This window comes from Corvus moneduloides, chromosome 26 (genome assembly GCF_009650955.1).
Source record: "Corvus moneduloides isolate bCorMon1 chromosome 26, bCorMon1.pri, whole genome shotgun sequence".
Classification (NCBI taxonomy): Eukaryota; Metazoa; Chordata; class Aves; order Passeriformes; family Corvidae; genus Corvus; species Corvus moneduloides.
Window position 1 is genome coordinate 2,627,146 of NC_045501.1, and position 15,341 is coordinate 2,642,486.

The 15,341-nt window shown below is 43.4% G+C and overlaps 1 protein-coding gene across 1 annotated transcript; it reads right to left on the reverse strand.

Annotated features, from left to right (window-relative positions):
* Positions 1-1,663: 1,663 nt before the first annotated feature.
* LOC116435423 (keratin, type I cytoskeletal 23-like) lies at positions 1,664-12,048 on the reverse strand. Its single transcript, XM_032091759.1, has 8 exons — positions 11,404-12,048; positions 7,829-7,911; positions 6,344-6,500; positions 4,720-4,881; positions 4,502-4,627; positions 3,539-3,759; positions 2,838-2,863; positions 1,664-2,186 (listed from the first exon to the last, which is right to left on the reverse strand). Exons 1-8 carry the CDS (start codon positions 12,031-12,033, stop codon positions 2,083-2,085), a joined length of 1,509 nt encoding a protein of 502 aa, XP_031947650.1. The 5' UTR covers positions 12,034-12,048; the 3' UTR covers positions 1,664-2,082.
* Between the last annotated feature and the right edge of the window lie 3,293 nt (positions 12,049-15,341).

Genomic DNA, 15,341 nt, shown 5'->3' on the forward strand with positions numbered 1-15,341 from the left:
GGTGAGCTGTGAGGATGGTGCTGTGAGCTGTACTGGTCTGGCCTGTACAGAGAGCAACAGTACAGGTGTAAGAGAAGGTTAAAATCATCAGAGTGGTGGAGGGGAGTGGGAATTCTGCTGCTTCTTAGCAGAGGAGAACAGGAATTCCGCTGCCTCTTATCCAGCACCGCTCAGACCACAGCCACAGGGCACGGGGAGTGCATCTCACCTCTGCATGAGGGGACACCAGGGCAGAGTAAAGCCAGAGCATTGCTCAGGAATGTGAAATAAGGACAGGTGTGTTCCATAAAGCACTTCAAATATTCGCTTTTCCTTCTTCTTTCTTGTAGTTCAGTACAATAACCCAGCACAAAGCACATTCTTTTCTTTGATGTAGAAATAAGGGGCTACTTAGAAGTTTTTATAATTATTTGTGTCACAACATTGTGGCTCTGCTATGTAAATCTGATAAATGAGCATATCTTTAAATAACACAGAAAATTGTTCAAGAAAACCTGGGCACATTTTGTCCAGATGCTGCAAACACCAGGTCTGGCTTGTTAGATCTGGTAAGCCATAAGGAAGGACACTCTTAATTAGCCAGGAGTTACTAATCCTGTATTACAAGTTTTACCCAGTTTAAAGAAACCATTAGGTAATCCATCCAGTGCTTTTGGGATCTCTTTGTGCAAGAAGGGTGGAGAGTTGAGGTGCGGGGGGCAAAGGGGGATCAGGAACTGGTCGGAACATGCCAGTAGCAGAACATTGTATCACAGAAGTGGACTTTGTTCAGTTTAATCTGCATTTCCTTTGAGATTTCCCCCTTCCTTTGTGAGCCCTGTTTCAAAGTAAGGCAGGTAACAGGAGCCCTTTTGTGAGAGTCCATGGTGAGTGGGGATGACGGGCCATGATGACAATGTCTCTCATGAATGCAAGACTGCCCTGGACACACAGACGGTGACTTTGGAATGCAAATCCCTGACACACTCATTATATTCTATTTGGTCTCTCTTCCTTCTGCCTTACACTCTTCTTCATCTGAATATCCTAATGATATTTCTTTTTTCCTTGCCAAGATTTTATCTTTGCGTAGCTCTACTGCTGTCAGGGTCTGCTGCTGACTCTGGCATTGGGCTGAGCTGAGAATGGGAGGAAGCCTGGGTTTGGCTAAAGCCGACAGCTTGCCCTGACATTAGCAAGCACTGTAACACCAGTCTGGCCTGACTGCAGAGCCCTTCGACCGAGACACTGAACATTAATTTGAGACCAAATAACTGAGATGGTTTTTTGAATTACCTGGGTCATCAAGAAAGAATGAGTGTCTGGAAAAGTGCTTACAGGCTCTGAGGGAAAGTGTGTAAAGACAGTGCAAGAAAATTTCCCTCAAACTGAAGAATAAAGAAACGTTTCTGGGGGACTTTTTTTAGTAAAGTGACTTCACAACACTCCTACTCATAATGCTGTTTTAAATGATGACATTGATAAGTTGTATATATTGAATAGTTTTGCTCATGTAATGTCACCTGTAACTTGTGTGCCTCTTTCCTCTTCTGTGGCCTTCCAGTATTGTCCTTCCTGAAACAACAAGGCTTTGGCTGTCCTGACCCATGTCAGTGACACTGCCACAGTGGACTGGGCATATGTAAGGGAAAGCAAAATCAGATATTCCAAGGACCAGAACAAATAATGGATAAAAATTTATTGGCTGCAGTGAGGTATATGGTGACAGGCATAAGACCAGGAAAAAAGTTGAGAGATTATTCCCCTTAAATTATAGCTAATTTGCAGAGCGGTAACTGAATCCCAGATGGATATTCCTGCCCTGGGGAGATGTTCACAATACATCTGTCACTAGCTGAGCGAGTCACTTTAATTGGACAGCTTTTCTTCAGCATTTTGGTGACTAAAAGCTCTTTAAACTACCAATGTCAGCTATACCCAGCTCTGTGTGGCACTTTGCAGTGTTAGGCTGCAGATCATTTTAGAAGCATGTTCACTGCAGGATCCCTGTTTGACACACAGGGAGCCAGCCCACAGCACCCTGTTCCCAGAGGGGCCATGGGAGCTGCTGCCGGGAAAGCCAGTGGCTGGCAGAGGTTTCCTTCAGGCTTGCGGGGGGATCTCGTTGATGGTGGAGGACACCACCTCCCCATTCACGCTGTCGTGGACAATCGCTTTGAGCTTTCGGTTGCTCAGCCCAGAGTGTTCTGAAAGAAAGGGAAGTTTAGTTAGTCAAGGGGAAATGCTGAGACAAGGTGATGCAGGGAAAGCTTCATTTACAGTCATTTGCCTGCTGCCTCCTCAACTCAGTTATCTCTACATGTTTTCCTTTAAGTCAATATCTGTTATTGCTCTGTGTGAAATGTGCTGCCAGAAAGTCACCCTGGGTCTGGTCCAGGTCAGGGCAAATGAATAACACAGCAACAGCCCAGCCAATGCAAATCCAGCAGATTATCCTGGATGTCTGCAGGTCCTGCTCATGCCAGAATATGAGTTTCCAGACATGCAGATTTTTGGTTTGCTCTCAATCCCTAACACTGTTTTAGTCACCCAGCAGAGTCTCCTTGCCTCCTCATATCCCAGGAAAGCTTTAGTTTGGAGCCTGAGCTCTGGCCATGTGTGTTACTGAAAGGGCTGGGGCTGAGGCAGCCCATGGGCAGGCACAGCCCAGTGGGCTCTGCAGTGAGCCCTTCACAGCAGTCAGGAACCACTGAAATGCTTCTCAAAGGCTTGCATGAGCCTGCCATGCACACCCTCCACAGTTCACTCAGGTGAGGTTAAAATTGCTGTGAGTAAAATCTGATTGGAAATGACAGTAATTAAGAGTCACTACAGAGAACAAAGTAAGGAACTTTTACCTTTAGTTTCAGATTTTCTTGCTGTCCTGTGAAGATAATGAAATAGAGAGAAAATAATGTTACACTAATTTCAAGAAGTTATTCATCCCCTTCTCACTGATTCTAAGGAGACCCCATCCCATTGAGATAAAGTTTAAAAAAAAACAAGGAAAAAGAATGATGCTTTTATACCATGTGAGCTTTCCCTTTGGTAGATACTCTCACTGGAAACCATCCCTGGGCACATTCACTACTGCTCCCAGGGACAGGTGCATTGTTTCTTCTGTATTTGGAATTGCTTAGGTTGCTCCCAATTTGGTTTCTGACAAATACCCTCACACCTGGGGTCACTCTGTCTTGCCTGCCTGAGAGTTTCAGTTCTAAAGGCTGCTGATGTTCCTTTTCTGACTTCATACAAATCAGATGAGAGAATAAAGATGAGGCCAGCATTCTCCTGTGCTGAGATGACCATGCTGTGGGAGTGGAGAATTTTTTTTTTTTAATAAAAAGTTATATTAATTTAGGTAATCCAAATTACATGGATACCAGTGTCTCTGTACTCTGAGTGGCTTTGGCTTTTTATTATGATCTGTCACATTAAAATACCAACCCTTGTTGTAGTATGGGACTCACAAGCTTTGATTAAGCATAAACAAATAAACAAATAAATAATCCAAATATGAGGACTCTCATCTGTTCCAGTCGGGGCAGCTCTGCCTTACCCGTCAGCATTCCCTTCCAGCAGCAGGCGGTACGTGGAAATTTCCTTTTCCAGGCGGGTTTTGATCCCAAGAAGAACCTTGTATTGGTTATTTTGCTGCTTCATGTCATGACGAACCTGGCTCAGCTCTTCCTCACACCTGGAGATGATCTGCTGCATGTTTTGAAGCACAGCAGCGTAGTAATTCCGAGTGTCAGCCAAGGTGTCTTCCAGCATGTGTTTCTGACGGGGCAGATAATACCAAGACCATGATTATTATTTATGTGGTAGATATAACACAGAAATACCAGCAAATTTGGTCTCTAGCTAGAAGATTGCAAAATTAAGGCTGTGGTAATTTAAACACTTTTGCATTTGCATAACTATTCCTGTGAAGGCAGCAGAACCACAAAGCTGTGCCATGTGTGCATGAGAGGCAAAACTGAGTCATTTATCCCTGCTATATCCGTTCTGCTCAAAGCTCTGCTCCTGAAACTGCTGTCTGTCCTGTCAGTTCTGCATGAACTGTCCAGAATTGCTCCAAAGTCTCCAGGTCACTGGAATGTGAGCTTTAACCTGTGTAAGAGCTGTGTAATGTTTCTGAAAGTTCCCTACCAATATTTTTCACAGTTCATGTATTTCATGCATGATAACAGGGCTTGTAAATATGAACTTTGCATTCTTTGCGTTACTGTCTGTCTTCTGGACACATTTTCTTTCTAGACTTGGAGTCAGCTATCCCTTTTCTTCTCCTCATATTTTGTTGTAAGGAGAGACATAAATTTTTCACTTCCTGGTGATAGTTGCTGAAGCTATTTTGCATATTTTGGCAAAGTCGAGCATGATCTGAATTCCACTTTCCCTCATACTTTAACAACTGCAATAAAGTTATGCAAGGCTGTGGATTTAAATGGAGAATTGGTCCATGACGACTTCTGAGAATATATGGAGTGAGTGAGCAGCCCAAGATGTCTGCAGCAGATACCTTACTAATCTGTGCCTGCAGCTCAATGTCCAGGGACTGCAAAGTCCGCCTTAGCTCCTTGATCTCGTTCTCGTTGTGCTGGATCTGCTCGGGATTAGGGGTTGCTGCCAGGGACATTGCTGCACTCTGTGGAGCAGAAGGAAGAGAAAAGCTCACAGACTCTGGTCAGGCAGGTACAGCCACAGGGGGCTTGGAAATGAGCAAGGAATAGCTGTTACCTGTTCTTTGTACCAGTTGTCCAGGCTTAGACGATTCTTTTCAATTATGGCCTCATAATCTTCTCTTATTTCTGCCAGAATCTTGCCTAAGTCCTGAGGAGGGGCTGCGTTTACTTTTACATTGACTTTGAAGTCTTGTGAGGAGCGATTGGCTTCCATATCCTGTTCATGTGTTAGCAGAGGGAATAATTAAACTCACTTACGGAAGTGGAAAGTTTTCATAGAGCCACAGAATCCCAGAGTGGTTTGGGGGGGAATTGTTATAAATACATTAAGTTAACAGTATTTGAAAAATTTATATATTGACAATACTCTGATGTGACTTAAACCAGTGACATATTTGCTTCTGTGGCAGAACTCAATAAAAAACATGCAAGAAGATCTTTTCATGGAATGTTTCTAGAAGACATTGACTTAATGAAGAAGAACTGACATTTTTTATTTATTTATCTATAAGAAACCCAAAACTTTTGATGAAAATCTAACAGTAATTTCATCTTTCTTACCCTTTATGTTAATATTTATGGAACTATAACTAAGTTTACAGGAGACTAATGTAAAAGTTCTATGTAATTGTTAAAGGAATAATTGGATTAAAGCATATAATTACTGTGTAAACAACATAATTACAGGACCAGTTGGGCAGGTAGGGTAACATTCCTTTCAGTGTAGCACAACCTTCTGTGCCTGGTACCATTTTCAAAGCACCCAGGCAAAGGAGCCTTTCGGGGTATGACATCATGGTATGCGGATCAGCTGGACACAGAGATGGCTCTGTTGGTCCCTTGCTTCCAAGAACTATCCTGGGCTGTAAGGGGGTCGGCCAAAGGCAGCTACACCTACACTGTGAAATAAAACCCCTGTGTTTTATTCTCCACTTTAATAACCCACAGACACTGAGCAGGACGTTTGGTCCTGTGTTAGGTAATAACTGCAAACACCAGATCAAGCGAAACCAGCAAGTTTCAAGCAGTGGAATTATAAATGTGGGAATAACAGAGAGCCCTGAGTATAGCTCTGGAGAATTCAGAGTAGTGTGGCTTTTGAGAATTATTATCTAATTACTGTGCTTAGGATTTTGCAAGAATGAGTAATTTTGCCTGACTTCACCAACCATTCTTTTTAATTTTGATTCTTCAGGAATTTGAGGTCTGTTTTTCTCAGTTCAGCCTGTTCTGGGTGACCCTGCTTGAGTTTAGGGGGGCTGGACAAGGGGACCTAAAGAGGTCCCTTCCAACCCTCAACCCCTCCATGCTTCTGTGAGTGTGGGAAATGATAGATGCAGAACTGAGGAAAAACTCTGTGATGAGTAAAACCCAGCAGCACTCTGTGTATTTTTATCTAAGCTTTTCTGAGAGCATTTCTGTCCAATATGTCAGTTATTAATAGCTGTGCATGACAGATGGGTGGGAGAGACTCCAGCAATCTGTTCTCTCTGAAACCCCAGTGTAATTGGTAAAGCAGATACAGACTTTTTGCCTCACCTGACTCTCATTGGCTGCTTCAGAAACAGGATTAGGTCCTGAATCATCAATCCCACTTACAGATTGTGGGTCTTACTCAGTTAATTACATAGTAGTAAAGATTTGTGTGATAGGATTTTACCAAGTGGAACTTTTTCTACCTCCTCATGGTCTTTCCTCCTAAGGATGTGCTCTTCTCTTAAGCCTTCAATTTCCATTTCCAGATCTGTGGTAATAATGGTCATGCCATCGAGCTCCTTCCGCAGGTTCTCCACATCCAGCTGCACTCCCTGCCTGCGACACTTCTCGGCTTCGTATCTTTATGAGGAAAGAGAAGACACAACGTGCGTGTTGAGAACTGCCTGATTCAGGCTCTTGTATAAAGAGAAGTAGACTTGCTTAGTCTGTGTAGGGAGCTAGAGAGAACAACCAACCAAAGAAACCAATTCTGTTTCTAACATATGTTATTCAAATATTTTAGAATAGTCTTAACAATGAGTTTCTTTTTTTTTGTATTTCACTTTCCTTTCTCCCTCATAACTCCTCCTATATGGTAGGAAAAAAAATTTCTTTTGTTCACTTCCCTTTTTGCATTTTAACATTCGCCAGATTGGGAAAGCTTTGAGAATACAACTCTCTGAAAAGAGTACCAGCAATCAGTGCTTGCTGTAGTTTTTCCAAAATGGTGACTTTTGAGTCCTTCAGAAAAACAAGAAAAATGTGATGGAAGCCAGTTACTAACATTCCTCTCTAACCTCTTGCAGTGTCTGTAGTGAGCCAAAGGCAGGGAGATGCTGCCGTGTCTTCCCTTGGGCATGGGAAGCACTTTTGCTCCTCAGCATCTCTCCGTTTACTCCATATTTTATGGGCTCTATTGGTGCTTCGCCATTCACCTGTAAACTCAGACTGAGTTCCATCCCTCAACGTAGTTCCACTGGTTCCTTTTGTGACACTACTGACTGATAATGAAAGGCTGGCACTGCTCAGGGTGTCCAAGTTTGTCACAATATTACCAAAAGCTGAGATATTTTTTTATAATCTTCCGGATTCCTAAGAAGTCTTACAGAAGTGTCAAATCCTTTCCTTCAGAAAGAACTGCCTGAATGTTTTCTGTCGAAGAATTTTGTCTTTTTAGTTGGTCTGAGAACTGTCTTTCTATGTACTGAAAATCAGACTGTACTGGGAACCAGGGAGGCAACCAGCCCAGTTACTGTGCACAGCATACAGGACTCCAAAGCAGAAGCTACTGAAGGACAGGTGTTCCCTGCGGAGCTGGACAGAAGAGGTGATTAAGTCCAGGAAATAGATTTGGGCTGGACTAGGAAGTGCAGTGCTTAGAGGGCATAATTTGTAATCCCAGATGACAGTTTTAAGTGCCTTTTGTCACAAGTATCAAGTGTCTGCTGTCAAACCTGCTCGTCAGGACCTGCACTAAGTATCATAAACAGCGTGACTCAAGGTTCTTCAGCAATCATTTGTGGGTTTTATATCCTTTTGGGTTTTTTCCCCTGTTCTACATTGTTTTTATTCATCCAGCATCAACAGAAAACCTCAGTAAAATCACTTCCCTATTGGATTAGCAAGAAAAAGCAATGTTTAGTTTAATCCTCTTTCAAACTTAATGAGGAAACCAAAGAAGTGCTTACTTGAGCCTGAAGTCTTCAGTTGCCATGTTAGCGTTATCGATTTGTAAAAGGATACTGGCATTGGTGATCTTGCTATCCTCAATCTGGAAAACAGAGAATCCAGCTGGAGAGTCAGTGTTGCCATGGGGTAACAGTAAATAACCTGTGCTGGTTTAGCCTCTTTGCTGCTCATAGGAAGCATCTAAATAGTAGAATTTCCATGCTAAGGGGACCACAGGAATAAAAGCAGTTCAGTTTCCTGATTAACTTAAGTGTTTTGCAATTTTTGTCCATAATCTTTCTTTACTCTTTTTCTTACTTTTTTTGAGGGTATGAACCAGGAGGCATCATCTTTTTCCTGGCCAAGTAGAGGATATGAATTACATTACACAAGCTTCATGGTCTATTACAGAGTAACAGTCACTGCCTTCCTCTGGTTTTGAGACTGGATTCTGATCCTGTTCAGCATTGCTGACAAAGCTGCCTTGGGCATCTTTAGGGCAAATTTCAGTAAGAACCATTAAGCCATGTCTGAGTACAATGAAAATGCTGGAATTAATGTTATGCTAAGAAGTAGCCTGTGCATGAACACCTCGCTGAGCTGGTGTTGTGATGCACAGCAGTGATGGTGGCAGCGACTCACTGGCAGGACCCTAAACCCACCACAGGCTTAAGCCTGGAGTTGCACTCACTGGCATCTGGTTGTTGTGGTCCATTCAGTTATGCACCTATAGCTGCTCTGAATCAACCAGCAGCATGGAGTGATTGATTCAGGTGTCTGATTTTGCTTTGGGATTTTAAAATTGCCCTAAAAGGTGCAGGATGAAGCACAACCTCATTCCTTTGGTGTACTCAGCATGCACTGGGAAGTCTCATGTGTCCGACAACATGGAACAGCTTTTAGCTATAGATCTGAGTCCAGCATTCCGTGCAAAATCTTTGAAAGAATTCCAACAGGAACTCATACATAATTGTCACGAAATCATAAATGCAGGGCATCATGTCCTTTTCTAACAGAGAGGAAAGAGGAGTGTGGTTGCCATCCCACCAGCTACCTTCCCTCAGCATCCACAGAGCAAACCAAGGGGCACTGTGGCCACACAGAAGTCATTTACAGAGCTCTCAACACCTTGGAGTAAACTTCCCACACATCAGTGAATCACAAAGAAACAAGGAAATGACAAAATTCTCCTGAAGTGTCAAAGGTTCACCTCTGTAGTAAAGAAGAAAGTGCTGTGGAATGTTTAACTAATCTGCTAACAGACTGTGCATTCCTGAGCAATTAGCAGCACACCTCGGATACTGCCCTGGGACAAGATCAAGGCCAGCTCAAGAACTCTAACAATACCCTGAATGTGTGACTGCCTGGAATTTGGCGTCAGAGAAGAGGCAATTCTTGAATCCAGCCTCGTAGAACATACAAGGCAATGAGAAAACAACACGAGTTCTTCAGCTTTGTGCCATGTACAGAATTGCTGTGTGACTCTGTGTGATCTGAGCACTGGTCAGTGCTTTGCCCACTGCCGTGTGGCCCCAGTTGCTCTGCAGCCAGCAGGAGAGCTCACATGTGGCAATTATCTCTTAATAGTCACATGGAATTCCTTAATGCATCCATCATGAACATGACTGCATCTCTAGTACCAGTCTGCAAACTGTCAGACAGCTTCATTAAGAACTCACACATTATTGTATAGGAAATACACTCCAATTCCTTCTCAAAACAGGGATTTTCCAAGAAGGCTTCCTGCAATGGCTTCACCTTTCATGTCTCATGTCCTTCCTCCCATCTCCTGGAATGCTCTGTAGATAACTTTGCTTATTTGGTGGAACAAGGTGTTTGAATGAGACAGTCACCTGAAGAACAGGTGCTATTTCATTATGAATCTGAATTAGAATGGAATCAGGCTGAAGCAAGGCTTTTCCCAAAATTTGTTGCTCCATCTGGCATGTTCATCCTGAATTCAAGTATCCAGGAGAGTGTGGTTAAAAATGTAGGACCCAAATGATTATATGTCTCCAAGTTCAGACAGGCAGCATATCATAGACATTCTGGATTATTTGATATAGGACCCTAAATTTAGTCTAAATTTTATTTTAGGTGCTAAATTAGTTTCACCTTTTAAATTAACATTTAATTAATTTAATTATGGTTAATAATTAGATGCTATATTTTCACTCATTTTACTGGCAGACATGCTGCTAATTCCAGTACTTTATAGAGAAAGTAAAAATTCTGGGTTCAATCACTGGATTGTCACCTGTAAATTATCCTTTCCTGGCCTTTCCTTCCACATCCAGGACAGCCACCAGCCTCCAGGTGTCTGTGGCCAGGGACAGCTGTTTAAGGGGTGAGTGTTAAAAATAAGCAGTTTGGGTACAACCTATTCAAAAGTGAGGGCTTTACCCCAATCAGCATCATGGTTTTATGCTTATTGTCTTCCTAATCCTTTCTGGTTCATTAATCCTTTCTGATTCATTAATTCTAAATCAACCTGAACACCGATATGGTCTTGATGGACAAATTTTTATTTCTCTGTTAAAAATGAAAGAGCCCAAGTGCCAGGTCTGGGGACAGTGACCTTTCTTTATCCTTAAAACAGAAATGGGTGATGACAGTTCTGGCTCTCTGTACACAGGCTGTGGTCGGAGCACCTCATCTACTGCCTGCAGGCAACACTTTTAACTGTGAGCATGGAGTTTGATTAAGTCCCTGGCCCCAGTCAGCAAAGATGTGAATTAACACCATTTCCAAGGCTTTTTGAAAAGAATTTCTCAGGATCTTGAGAATGCCAGGTAATTGTATTATAAAAAGTGGAGGGTAAACGACAGCATTGCTTTTGGAAGAGCTTTGGGTTTTGCCCCATATGGGTATGTAAAGTTAATTGCACTGATTAGTCACACAGATGGTAATAGTGCTAAGGATGTTCATTATGAATACAGATTAATATTATGCTTAAATTTGAAGACACGTGAGTTTGGGAGACTGAAAGAGTTACTGTTGAACATTAATATTAACTACTGGCAGGAACCAGAAATTCTCCTTTTAATTATAGTGAAAACATCCACAAGGAATTTGTCACTGCTATTTTCTTAATTACAATGAAGTATTTTTCCATCTGATTACATAAGCTCATTGGTCCCCAAACTCCTGTAGTTTCATTGTCTGCTACCACAGGAATCAAAGAGCTGGAATGCCCCAGTCTGTCTGGAGACAGTGGCAGGAGAGGGGCAGGCTCTGCACTCCTCCTGCTTTGTAATTTGCTCGATACCTGTGCAGTCAAAAAGACCAAGTTCTGCCAGACGCAGTTACTCAAACCCCAGTTTCAGTACAGAAAGGAACACTTGGCAGCACACGGATCCCTTTATTCTGCCAGTCTCTGCAGAATCCCCCTTGCCCCCTTCCAGCCTTTCTCGTGCCTAGTCTCCTCCTTGTGAGCACAAAGAATGCTTATGCCCAGGTCCTGGAACGACCTTCCTGAGGATTTCTAACATTTCAAAGGTTTTATTTAACTTCTTTACAGGAAAGCCATTAGCATAAAGGAGAACCCAGATTTCTCAGAAGAGCACAGAATGACACAGTCCCAGCTCTGACTTACCTGTCTTTGCATGTCAGTGACGTTTTGCTCGTACTGGTTGAAGTCATGCCTCTTTCCATGAGACTTTGTCCTGTGCCACTCTAGGATGCAGCTCTCCAGCTGAGCGTTGGCTGCTTCTAAGGCACGGACCTTGTCCAGGTAGGCAGCCAAGCGCTCATTCAGGTTCTGCATAGTCTGTTTCTCATTCCCACCCAGGATGATGCTTTCCCCATAGTGCTCGCCGAAGCCTCCCCAGGGTGCCCCTCCTGCAGCCAGCCAGAAGGGTCTGGTGGAGGAGAAGGAGGGATGTGTGCTGCTGGCACCACCATCTGCACTTGATGCTCTGTAAGAAGTTCCTTGCTGGGCCAAACCACACCCTGAACTACCCCTGAGGGACACAGAAAAAAACTGGAAAGGGCCTTGGCTGGTGCTCATGCTTAGCTCTGTGTGAATCGAACCCCAGGTTTGGCTGCCTAGCACTGAGCAGCCTCTTTGCTTTCCCTGAGCAGCTTTATGCCTTTTCCTGTGGGAGTTTCCCTTCGATGAATGACTACAGCAACAAGATTGTGTCATCACGAAACGTGCTTCCTCTTGGTCAATTCTGAAGCATTTATGAGCCTGCACGCTGTTGTTGTTTGGAATCAGCCACATACCAGGTTGCTTTCCTTTCGCTTGTTTGGGTATTTTTTTCTTTTTCTTTTCATATGATAATAGTGAGGTGTGGCCAAAATCCGTAGGTGTGGAACAGGATCAGCTCTGCCTCAGACTTCTCTCTAACCCTGTAGTTAGTATGTTACGTTTTCCTGCACATGAAGGGAATAAACGGGGAGCCGGGGCAGGAATGGGGGTCTGCAGATACTTTCTGTCGTAATTCTCAGGCTGTAGAATTACAGCAGCCTGTGGATCCTCAGACCTATGGATTCTCAAATGCAGTGTGTCCTATCAGCTGTCAAACAGCTTAGCGACCAAACGGCTTCAGCCTGTGGGAGACATGAGGCTTTCATGAAGTCATCCAGCTTCTAAACTAAAAAAAACTTCAGTCCAGAGTCAGTAATGCCCAGCTGTTCCCTTCAGCTGCCCATTTCCAGGGGAAATACATGAGAATTAGATACTTTTCTCATGATTTTCTCATTATTTGAGGTGCAGTCCTGTTTCAGTGGTCTTGTTTCAACAGGCAGCAATGCAGGGATTTCTTGCTATTCCCAGCATTAATACTATTAAGATATTTATCTTAGCTATAGAAAATATTTACACTTTGAATTTGTAACAGCACTCAAAAGATTCAAGTGATTATTTAAAGCTACCAGCTCTAAAAATTGACCTGGCAATCATGCGGGAATAGTCTTTCTGTCAAACTTTATCCATCAAACAGGGAAAGGTCGAGTGTGGCTGTTGCGGATTGTCCTATTCCTCATGCTGGTAAGGGGCACAGGAGTGTTCCTGTGGCAACGGTTGGGTTTAGTCGGTTTGCCTTGTCTTGTTCTAGTCCATGACTGAGGGATGAGATAGAGGAGGAAGATTTGGGAAGAGGCAGGAAGCTGAGTGGGCACAGGCTCTCCCAGAAATGCTGCAGCTGGTTTCCTTACCTAGGTGAAGGCTAAACCCTTCCCCAGGGTCTGCCTTGGCCTTGCTGCTCATCTTGACTGGTGAGGTCAGGGAGACTGCATGGAGCAAAGTTACACTGTCCTGGGAGAAATATGAAGGGATGTATTTTTCCCTGTTTGTTTCATTTGGAATGCTGCAGCAATAAGGAATTGTTGCACTCCAGTTTTCCTGGTACCTCCCAGCCTCATTCCTGACGGAGCAGGATTCGGGCTCCTCCTTGTGGCTCAGGCTCGGCTCTGCTCAGCACCTGCTCCTTTCCTTTTCCCCAGCTCCCTTTACAATGAGCACATGCTCCTCTTCGTACCTCAGACACTTCCTTCTGTAGAAATCCTGTAATTTGTAACTATGTGGGAGGGTTTTCCAGTGAGTGCAAGGTTTGGCTCTCCCCACGTATTCTGGTTACAGCCACTATCCATAGCTGCACTCTGCGGTCAGCCCTGCTGCGGGACACAGAGGTGAGCTTGAAGCCCCAGACAAAAACTGAGGGCCTAACTTGAAAAAACCCCCACCAGATTGTAACAGATGATATCCTGCAGATCTCACCAGAGATCTATTTCAGACTGAATTTTCAGTTTAGCAAGCTGGTGTCTATGAACTATCACACTGAAAAGGAATTACACATGTATGTACAGAATAGAATGTGAAATAAAATTAATCCTTTGTTTCACCTGAAATTACTCCATGACATTCCCACCCTGGCTGGCAGTGAGGCTGTCAATATGAGAGACCACAGAGTCTCTGTCCTGAGAATATCATGGAATTACCACATCATGAAAACCAGAACTGTATTTTCTCTTGCAAGTAATCCAAAGTACATCTGGGACATGGGAAGTGCTTTCCCTGGAGCTCAGCCTTTCCAAACTGGAAAAGATGCCACACAGTTTTGATCCACACATGTTGAGGATCCATGAAAAAGACCAAACAACTTACTTCAAAATCTGACAAGACTTTTTGTCAGGCTGCAATGCTGAATTTGGGTTTAGTCACCTCTTTAATTCAGAGTAGAGAATGGAAGTGACACTCGGAGAAAGGAAATAAACTGTTGTCAGCAGATGGCACCCTTGGATGGGGACTGCTCTGCTCCCTGGGAGATGGGTGCTGCTCTGCAGTCCCGGCTTGTTTCATCTGGGAATCATGCTTGTTTTACTGAATTGGAACATGGGAAGCAAACTGAGCTGAATTTCTAGGCTGCAGTTTAAATACAGGCAGAATATTTTGACAACTACATTGTACAGGTCAATGTCCTGCAACAATCACTGATTGATTCAACTCCTCCATCCAGAATACAAATGGATGGATAGCTGCCTGTGGCTGTAGGAATTCCCTCTCTTGCTGGATCCCTAAGTTTTGGATCAGGAAAAAAATATCATTTGTACCTTCGGTTTTCCTCTCTGGTGGATTGTGATGTTTCCTTGCTGCAGTTTGCCAGAACCTCTTCTGAACTCCTTCCAGTGGGAATGCCAGCAGGATGTGCATTTCTTACCAGCAGCACCAATGATTCTGCAGCCTCACTCATGGCCAAACTGGTCAGCAATGCCCGCAATGTACATTTCTTTTTCTTAAATATCAGAAAATAGGAGACACAAAAATAGTGTCTCTAAGGAGGTTGGAAGGAAAATAAAATACATAATTCTAGAAATTATAAAATTTTTGCAGATACTGTAATGTGGATTGAATGCCCAGTGATGGGGCTAAGGATGCCTTTTCCAAACACATTATCTGAGCAAAGTACAGCATTTAGGTAACTGCTTGGTGTGCTTCTGGGATTCACCAGGCTCTTAAAAGTTTATCAGCATCTTGTCAATTCCAATGGTGGGGATCTGTAGCTGGGAGAAGGTGGTGTGGCCACCAGCAGCCACATCACTGATATGGGCTGGGGATGTTCTTCGTGATGGATCAAAACCAAAACAGTCACAGCAAACTCTGAGTAATTTGTTTCACCTGGACTGTGCCTGCTGCTTCCTTAGGAGCTGAGGGAATTTGCCTTGGTGCTGCTGGCAGTGCAGGAACACAAATATACACATGGAAAAATACCAGTTTTTCAGAGGTGCATTTTATTTGTGCAGGAATTGCAACCCCATTGTGCCCTTGGAATTGAGAACAAAGATCTTAAGGATTTTTTATGTTATCTTCTCTGTTTTTAACTGATACCAGCTTCAGGTGGCTGGCAGAATCTAATGGTACTTTATCTGTCCATTCATCACCATCTTTATTACTATTTTTATAGTTATGGTTGTTATTGCTGTTGGCATTCCCAGAGTATCCCTTGGTTGGGTTCCAGCAGCCCATGCTGGGAGGGCCTATGGACTGTGTGGCAGTGCCACAATGGCTCCAAAAACCACCATTAGACTGGA